This window comes from Petaurus breviceps, unplaced genomic scaffold, assembly GCF_028583685.1.
Source record: "Petaurus breviceps papuanus isolate PSGF00001 unplaced genomic scaffold, PetGlider_PUasm1.0 90847, whole genome shotgun sequence".
Taxonomy (NCBI): Eukaryota; Metazoa; Chordata; class Mammalia; order Diprotodontia; family Petauridae; genus Petaurus; species Petaurus breviceps.
Window position 1 is genome coordinate 24,114,483 of NW_027187360.1, and position 9,913 is coordinate 24,124,395.

General features: G+C 47.4%; 1 protein-coding gene across 3 annotated transcripts in view; it reads right to left on the bottom strand.

Moving 5' to 3' along the window:
* The window catches only part of EEF1A2 (eukaryotic translation elongation factor 1 alpha 2), a 30,650-nt gene extending 22,938 nt beyond the window's left edge, over window positions 1-7,712 (bottom strand). Inside the window, exons 1-3 of one of the 3 annotated variants that reach the window (XM_069072600.1) lie at window positions 7,549-7,712; window positions 4,969-5,156; window positions 789-968 (exon numbers count right to left, since the gene is read on the bottom strand). In XM_069072600.1, the coding sequence (XP_068928701.1) occupies window positions 789-968; window positions 4,969-5,112 (324 nt within the window). In that variant the 5' untranslated portion in view covers window positions 5,113-5,156; window positions 7,549-7,712. Of the gene's footprint in view, window positions 1-788; window positions 969-4,968; window positions 5,229-7,039; window positions 7,225-7,548 lie in introns of those variants that run through there. The other 2 variants (XM_069072597.1, XM_069072599.1) reach the window with 2 other exon arrangements.
* Window positions 7,713-9,913: the final 2,201 nt, after the last annotated feature.

Here is a 9,913-nt window from a genome sequence, read left to right on the forward strand (position 1 = left end):
GGGGGTGCTGGTGGTAGTAGTGGTGATGGTGGTGGTGGTGGTAGTGGTGATGGCGGTGTTGGGGGGGGTTGTGATGGTGATGGTGATGGTGATGATGGTGGTGGTGGAGGTGATGAGGGTGATGGGGGGGTGGTGGTGGTGGTGATGGTGATGATGGTGGTGATGGTGGTGATGGGGGTGGTGGTGATGGCGATGATGGTGGGGGTGGAGTGGAGGTGATGGGGGTGATGAGGGGGGTGGTGATAGCAGTGGTGGTGCTAAGCACAGACTGGCAGTTTCAAAAGATATGAGATCATGTACCTGAAGAAGGAAGAGGAAGAGGAGGAGGCTTAATCATGGTAAGAATAACCTCCCCATAACTGAAGAGTTTGATACCCAAAGCATGTCATGGACAGAAACTTTACTTTTAAGGCCAGTTAGGTAGTTACAGATAGAGTACTGGACCTAGAGTCAGGAAGACCTGAATTAAAATCCAGTTGAAAACACTCACTGTAGGACCTTAGACAAGTCAACTAACCTGTTTGCCTCAGTTTCCTTATCTGTAAAATGTAAATAATAAAAGCACCTACATCCTAGGGTTGTTATGAGAATCAAATATGGTAACATTTATAAAGTTTACCTGGTGTATACTAGGCACAATATAAATGCTAGCTAATATTATTATTAGCCATTATGATTATGATTATTCATGGAGCATGAACCATGCAGCCTCTACTTTCTCCAGCTCATTCCCGGCTTCTCAATTCCCCCCCCATCCCCCACCTGCCCCTCACCAAGTTACTGCCCACCTGGGAAGTTCCTGTGATCATGTTCTTGATAAAATCTCTGTGTCCTGGAGCATCAATGATAGTGATGTAGTATTTGGTCGTCTCAAACTTCCAGAGAGAGATGTCAATGGTGATCCCCCGCTCACGCTCAGCCTTGAGCTTATCCAGGACCCAGGCATATTTAAAGGAGCCTTTCCCCATCTAAATATTGGTCAAGAGAGGAAGAAATAACAGAGAGACAAGTTAGCCTTGAGAAGAAACAAGATATGGAAGGTTCAATCCCAGTGCATCAGGATGCACTGATCCTGCATGGCCTCGTGTGTTTGATAATAAATGCTAATAACCAAAAATCATTTTTTGGGAAATGAAGGCAGCTTTTTTTCAAGGAAAATAGCACTAAATGAGGAGTCAGGAAGTCTGAATTCTAGGCCCAATTATGACACTAGCTACGAGATTTTGTGTAATCTACTTCCCTCTCTAGACCAGCCTCCTTCTTTGTCAAGGATGGCGATTGGGCCATGTGATTCCTAAAGCTCTCTGTCTGGGAAGGCAACATGGAATACTGAAAAGAGAAATGGCTCTGAAGTTTTGGGTTCAGATCCCAGGATCTGAGGCTTCCTACCCACATGGCCTTAGGTAAGGCAAGGGACAAGTCACTCAACCTCCCTGGGACTTAGTTTCTTCATAGATAAATTCAGGGTCTTATAGAACAGATGCCTTGTGAGGTCTCTCCTAGCTCCAGATCTAGGAAAACATGAAGCATTGTGCTCCTCCTCTCCTCCTCCCCTTCCCCCTCCCCTATACAACTGTCAAAAGCATTTCCTCAAATAGAGTTCATTCTAAAGTTCCCCAGTAGGGGGAGCAAATTGGAGCCTACAAGATTTTTTTTTTTTAATAGATGAACAAATTAACTGATGCTGACAGCTTCGCTGTTTTCCCTAGAGGTCAGGAGTTACATTGCATCAATCCAAGAACAATAATGCATCTAGGTATTTCTGCCTATTAAACAGCTGTTAAAATCTTGTGAATTAATGCAGCATCGACCAATTTTCCAGTTTTTTCTAAAGTCCCAGCATGTTATATCTTGAAGAATTCTTGAAGATGTCCAATCCCATACACGTGGAGAAAGGGGAAACTAAGGGCTAGCAAGGTAAAGTAACTCACCCAAGATAACACAGTAGCACCAAAGGGAGAACTTGGCCCCAATTCTCCTGATACCAAGTCCGTCACTCATTCTACTACAACCTGCTGCCATCACTCTCCTGGCAAGGATCTTCAATTAGGATCTGTGGCTTCCTTTCTCTGTCCCTCTTCCAGGCCCAATATGCTTCATGAAGCAGTAATCACGGTTCTCTCACTAACCTCATCTGCTTGGCCCAGAAGGAGAACCATTTCAGGGGTAGGGGGCTTGTCTTGTCTGAGTAGAACCCAGCACTGGGTTAGCAATGAATCCTGGAGTGCCAGAGGAAGACATAACCTCAGATGGATGAAGAGGGATCAACAATCCATAACCAGATATTATAGGGCCTCCAATAACTGTTATGGGCTAGAGCTAACATGAGTGTATGCTTCAGGGGACAGGGCCCCACTATGGGATTTGCTCCCCTCAGAGTGCAAAGTCTTCCTGCCAAAGAGGCAAGCCTCAGCTTTTGGGGTGAGTGAGCTACATGCCTTCTCATGCATACTGTAACTTTTTTCCTTCTTCAGTATATGCAGGGAACATAGGGAGGAGAAAGGAGAACCACACAGTTCAGATGACATAGCAGGATTGGGTTTATAGCCCAAGATTAGGAGGTTCTGAGGCCCAAAAGGCCAGGGCAAATGGCTTTGAATTTTCCTAAATCAGTAGCTTCAAAGGAAGAGATGGAGCTACTTTCAATGCTCTAATTACTGACAAACAGCTGAGAACATCTGGGTGCCAGGCTGGCTGTAGGGAATTGATCGAAAAGGTTATAAGGTAGCTTGTCACAGTCATGTGAATGTCATCTCCCTCAGCACACAGGTCCTGAGAGACCCAACTGTGTTATTAAACGCAACCTGGCATTCTGAAAACTTCTTTCCTTGGGCCCATCTGACCAACTCTGGCACACCTATTCCTACCCAAAGAGTCCCCTGGAGACACTGACAGACCCCTTGGCCTCAGCTACCTGACCCCATAAGTCCCCATTTCTCAGGAAAGGAACTCCCTCCAGCTGAGTGCTCTGAAGTCAGCCATGCCAACCCTAAGCCAAGTACCAAGTTCTCCTCAGAAAGAGTCTTCAACTCAGCCCCTCCTAGACTGTTCCATACAAGGATACCACTGTTTTCTGCCCAGAAAGACACAGGGCTTTTCAGCTTCACTAAGGTAAGCAATGGATAGTAGTGTTCTTAAGGCAGTGTTGGATATTAATGTTCTTAATAAAAGCATCAAGACTCAGTCACTGCTTTTGACAAACTCCCAACCTTCCTTCATCTCCCCACCCCCACCCAGCAGCTGCTTCAGGGCTCCCTAGCCCGGGCAGCTTCCCCAGCCTTGGCAAAGGGCAAAGTTGCAGTCTGGTTTTTTACATGCACTGGAGCCCTCCATTTCCTAGTAATGCAACCTTGTGAAAGAAAAACCTTTCCCAGCTCAGCATCAGAAAATGGAGTCAGGAAGCTCAGTCAATTGGCTATTAATAGTAACTCTGAGTCCTGCGTATTCTGCCTGGTCCCTGGAAGAGGTGAAGAGCTGCCCAGCCCATCAGCATATTGGGTACATCAGCCTCTGCCTTCATTTGCCAGATAAGAATAGCTGTTTGGGGAAGGTCAAGCTGTTGGGGACCGCAGGGATTTTGTTTTTACCAGCATAAAGAATATTCTGATCTGAATTAAATAAAATCAATAAATATATATATATCAAGTACCTATGACCTACAAGGTTTGTTCTGAACACGACAAAATGTAACCACCCTGTTTACTGAGTCAGTTAGCAATCAAGTCAGATGTAATTATTGTGGAAGGCTATTCAGGTTCCTCTGCACTTATCCCTAAAGCTCCATTTGCAGCCTGAAAAACTCAGGTCTGGCTCCTAGGGGCACAGTAGTGGGCTGAGTTCCCTAATCTTAAATCCTGCCCTTTGGTGCAAGGTGGGGACTCAGAACTTTGGGGCCCTGCTCCCCTTCTACTGCTGCTTTTTTCCCCCAGTCAGAGCCCAGGAGATAATATCATAGACTCATAGATGCCAGGTTTCATGTATTGTGTACTTAACATAAAAAGCCACACACTTGTTCCCGCCTTCAAAAGAGGTAAAATGAGCCCTAGAATAGAGTAGGGTCAAGCCTACTGATCTGCTCTGTGAGAAAACCAGTCCCCCTGGTGGGGGGAGGGAAGAGGAGAAGGGAATAAGGAAAGGAAGAGAAAAAGAGAGGAGAGGGAAGAAGGGAAGGTGAGAGGAAAGAGAAAAGGGGAGGGTGAGGAAGAGAAGAGGAAAAGAAAGGAGAGGAGAAGGGAAGAGAGAAAAGAAGAGGAAAGGAGAGGGGAAGGGAGGGAAGGGGAGGGGAGGGGAGAGAGGGGATGGGAAGAAGTAAAATGAAGGGAGGAGAGGCAGGAGGAAAGAACAGGAGAGAGATGGAAGGGGAGCAGGGAAAAGGGTAGGCAGGGAAGAAGAGGGAGAAGTATAGGAATAGGGGGAAAGAAAAGGGAGAAAAGAGGAAACAGGGAAAAGAAGAGGTAAGGGGAGGGGAAGAAGAACGAAGAGGAAGGAGAAAGTATAAAAGAAAAAGAGGAGAGAAGAGAGGAAAGAAGGGAATATAATAGGGAGAGGAGGGGAGAAAAATATAGGAGTGGGTAGGGAAGAAGGACAGAGAAGAGGGGGAAGAAGAAGGAATGGGGAGGGAGGGAGAAAAGAAAAAGATGGAGTATAGGAGTGGGTAGGGGAAAGAGGAAAGGGAAGGAGAGAAGAAAAGGGGAAGGGAGAGAAAGAGGGGAAGATGGAGAAAATATAGGGGTGAGTGGGGTGGGAAGTAAAGAGGACAAGGGAAAGGGAAGGAACGGAATAAAGACAATGAGGAAGAAGGGAAGGAGAGAGGTTACTGGGAGGGGATGGGGTAAAGAGGGAGAAGTGGAGGGCAATAGATAAAAAAAGAAGAAAAAAGGATGGGGATAGGAAAGAAAAGGGAAGAGGAGGGGGAGAAGGTGATGAGTAATGGAAACAGAGGCAACCAATCGCTATAATCTCACTCACCTCCGCAGCCTCCTTCTCAAATTTTTCAATGGTCCTCTTGTCAATGCCCCCACACTTGTATATGAGGTGCCCCGTGGTAGTAGACTTGCCTGAATCTACATGGCCAATGACGACGATATTGATGTGGGTCTTCTCCTTACCCATCTTGAAGGGTGTGTGTTGGGGGCAGGGGAGGGGGCCAACTCAACCTAGAAGGTTAAGATACTGGGTGGGGCAGGGGCTCTTCAGACAGTGGAAACTGAGCCGAGTTTTTGTGTAGGCTGGAAGAGAAAATAGGTAACAAAGAGGCTCAAAAGAGAGCCCAACAAAAGCTCCATCCAGGGCAGGAAGACCTTGCCAACAGCTCTAGTACTGGCAGAGGCTAGAGATCTCTCTCTCTCTCTCTCTCTCTCTCTCTCTCTCTCTCTCTCTCTCTTTCTCTCTCCACCCCCTCTCCCTCTCCTTCTCTCCTCCTCCACCCCTCTTTATCTCTCCCTTTAATCTCTCTCTTTGTCTCTCTGTCTCTCTCCTCAATCTATCTCTTGTCTCTCCTCCTCAATCTCTCTGTCTCTCTGTCTCTGTCTGTCTCTCTCTCTCTCTCTCTTTCTCCCTCCCTCCCTCCTTCTAGTATTCCTGCTCAAAATGATCCAGGTGAATAATCTAGAAATCCAAACCAGCAAATAAGACAACCACCTCTAATCAGTCCTGACTGACTCACTAGCTTGGGGTCCAAAAAGATTGGGCAATGGTGCCCATTGAGACCTGACCTCGTTGTGACTGTGTTTAAACCCACTTGGGAAAAGAAATAGAATGAGATCTGCAAACCCCCCCCACCTCCACCCCAAGAATGAGGCACAGTCTTCCTGGGCCCAGTCATTCCAGCAGCTTTGCTCTCTCTCCTCATAGTAACAACTACTCCCCCTGGACTCCAGCTCCAGGAACCTCCACCTACCCTACAACCTTTTATCCCCACCCCCAGCTCTCCACAATCCACACACCACATGGGTCAGGAAGATGGAGCTCAAGGGAGGACAGGTCAACAGTTCCAGGAACAGGATTAAGTTCTGCCTTTCTCCCATGCAGGTAAATACTTCATCTGAAATACACACATTTTCCCTGATGAGATACTCAGGGCTGCTGTCCTCTCTTCCCACCAACCCCAAACACACACACACACACACACACACGCACACACACAAACACACACTCCTTAATTCAAGGCTGTTCTGGAAAGGGAGCCATTTTTTCTTCCTCCTTCAGCACTACCACCCCCCTCCCCCAAAGCAATATTAGGAACTCATAACCTGAGTGACAATATGTTGTCCAGATAAGGACACAACTCAAAATAGCTTCAGCTCTGGATCTTTCTCCTTGGGTCTGAGCTGAAGGGTCAGGTCTAGCCAGAGGAGCCAAAAAAATCCAACCAGCGAGTCTGCTTGGCTGGGATCTTCTTGGCTCCTGGTTGGGAAGAGAGGAAGTCTAGGGATGCTCCATAGTGACCCCTTGGCAGTAATTAGGGTTAGCTCCTAACCTAGCCAGGAAGAGTTGAAATTTGTTAAGATCCAAAAGGTGCCAAGGATCTGGGAGGGCAGAGTTTGTTCCCAAATCTAAGATGCCAAAGGATGACAGTTCCCTAAGGTCCTGTCAAAACCTCCTCCCCCTTGGCTCACCTACACACACTGTTCTAACGATAGAGATGCCTATCTTTTCAGAATCCCCCACTCTAGCTATATGGGGGGGGGAGAAGAAAGGGAGAAAGGGACAGAGACAGAGACAGAGAGATAAACAGACGCCGAGGCAGACACAGACAGAGAGAAACACAGACAGAGAGACCCACGCATAGAAATTCAGATACACAAACGAACACACGCACTTGGATATCTAGGACCCAGAGAAGCCAAAATATTCGTAGGAGTGGGCACCCTGAAGGACTGGTGGAGGGGAGATTGGCAGGGGTATTTTTAAGTTGCTAGTTCAGGTCAGCCTAATGACCCACCCCATCCACCCACCTCTGCCACCTCCTCACCCCACTCCCCATCTCATTCAGCCTGCCATTCTGAGAATCCCCAGAGGCTTAGGGCAATTGTCTTACCGTGAAAGCAGAGGTGACCCTGGAGCGGCCCTGGTCTCAGACCCCTCCTCAGGGGCGGCCAAAGGGACCGCCCTCTGAGAGCCGCAAGGTCAAGGCTGCCTCTGCTTGTGCTCTATGTGCTCGCCCAGCTTCCGGCTCCCCCGAGACCCCGCAAGGGCGCACCTCGTTTTAAGAACGAGATAAACAAGCTACGACGCAGCACAACCCATCTCGCGCTGCGGCGGCTGCCCCCAGCTCTCAGATCTGGCAGGTGTCTTTTCCCAATGCCCACACCCCGCTCCCTTCTCCGCAATTCCTGGGACGGGGTCTCGATGTGGGGAACCCTAGTCCCCCCCACTCCCAAGATTATCTATTTCTGCGCCTTCGCCTTCTCCTTGCTCCATCCCTGCTTTCCCCCATGCTGGGCTCCTGCCCCTCCCAGTCCCCGGGGACCTGGAGTAGGGGCGAGGGGCTGCCCTCATTGCGAGGAGGCCTCCCGAGGGGAAGGGAGGGGGCACAAGCGATCTTACCCGCAGCTGAGGTCTCAGCCAGAGGGACTGGCGGCGCCGGCTCTGGCGGTTTTATCTCCCTAGGAGGGGGTCCACCTATTGACGGTGACGGCGCAATGCAGTGACCCCCTGTACTACAGCAATGCGGTACAGGGCTGGAGAGATAGGAGGAGGAGGAGGCAGCGGCGGAGGCGGCGGCCGGAGGCGGGGAGGGGGGGGGGGGAAGAAGGAGGGAGGAGATACAGGCTGGATGGAGAGACAGAAAGACAGGAACGGAAGGACAGAGAGAAACCGAGAAAGCAAAAGGAGAAACGAGGATAGAGCACGAGAGAAACAGAGACAGGAAAACAGAGAAGGGAGAGAGAATGAAATTAGACTCCCTTAGACTGACAGAGACAGGGACAGAGACAGAGACAGAGGCAGAGGCAGCAGAAGGTTAGTTGAGAAGAGGAGGCGAGGAGGGGAGTAGGCGAGAGAAGATGCAGGGGAGGGCAAGAGAGGGGGAATTGACAAGTTGAAGAAAGAGGCCAAAAGGACCCTGAGGACAAGGATGATGACACAATGCTAGGCTAGAAGACAGTGGGGCGCAGGAGGATGGCGATGGAGGGAAAGGAAGAAACCCTAACAAGGGCAGAAAGAAAGCCCAAGGGAAATTCAGGCTGACAAGTAGCTGTGGGCCGACTTAATGTGCATTATTCTAAGCCTTAGAATTGAGGTTGAATGAGGCCAGCCTTCAGGGATGGCCAAGGTGTTCCATGGGTGCCAATTCCAGCTGCAGGAAAAAGCTTCCCTACTGCAATCCTTCATTCACTCATTTAACAAATATTTACTGAATCCACTTTGTGCAAGGCCCTGGGTGATGTTCCACCTTGTGAATTCAGTTAACTTGGTATTGTCTGTGTGAGCATCCTCAGGCCATTTGGTGGTTCTCTGAGGCTTTTTTTTATCCCAGATTGCCTTCTTCTTCCCCCCAACATAGCAACAATGTATGCCTGCTTCCCCCAATCAGTCAATGTGAGCTCAAGGAAGGCAAACTCTTTGCATTATCAGTTCCAGTAAAGTATAATGAGGAAAGGAGAGCCTGCTGATGCTGAAAGAAAAAAAAAACAGGATGGTTTCCAAAGGCAAAGAGACAGCTCTTTGGATTATCCACACTAGAGTTCCCTCAGTTACTTCAATTAATTGAGAGTTGAATGTACATCCCAAAAAACTTACCAGCCCACTGATCACATATAGAAAAAGGGTAGGGGAAGAGAGGTATATTTGAAGAAGCAAATGGGTGAGTGTTGCTTTAACAGCAGAATAGCACCATAGATTTAGAAATGAAAGGAATATCAGATAACCTAGTCTACCCCTCTCATTGTACAGATGAGGAAATTAAGGTCTAGAGGGGTGAAATTAAGTTGACTTAAGTACACACAGGTAGTAAGTAGGACACAAAACTGGGATTTGAACCCAGGTCATCTAACTCCAAAATGCAGTAACTTTTCTGTTACATATTGCATTCACAAGCATTAATACAATGGGGAAGGGGGAGGCAATCAGGGTTAAGTGACTAGCCAAGGTCACACTGCTAGTATCTGACACCAGATTTGAACTCCAGAACTCCTGACTCCAGGGCCAGTGTTTTATCCACTGTACTACCTAACTGCCCCCATCAATCCATTTTTGCTCAAATACCAGAACATACAATCCTGAAGCCTTCCAGGCATGGAGAATAGTACTATGCTTAAGGCATTATCCACCTCAGCACTCAAGCTCTTCACTTTTTTTTTTCAAGTTCTTATTGAACACCTACTATGTGCATAGTACTGAGATGGATAAGACCTGGTCCCTGACCTCAAAGAGTTCATACTCTTGCTAGGAAGATAAGGAACTTACATAGGTGAAAAAAAAGATGCAAAAAAAAAAAACTGTGCAATATGACTAATGTACAGGAAGAAGAATCCCTGTGTTTAACAAGAGCTACAGCTCAAAGAATGTGCATGTGCAGCCTCTCAATTCATCCTCCATTGTGGAAGACCTTGTCTATGATGACTTTTAGATAAAGGAGGGACAGCTGTGTTTCTGTGATGGTTAGGAACATAATCATGCCCAGGGTAGTAGGGTAGACCAAATGTCCTCTCAAGGTCCCTTCCAGGGTTCTGACTATGACCCAACCAAATGCTACAAAAAAGAAAACTATTATAACCCAGGTCCCTAGAGCAAAGGAAGTGTGATGGGAAGAGTCAAGAGGCCAATGGTCAGATCTAGGCACCTTTTACACATACACACACAAATATTTTATATATAAGTATAATATAATAACTATTATATTATGCGTTACAATATGTAATATCATATATATATATATATATATATATATATATATATATATATATATATA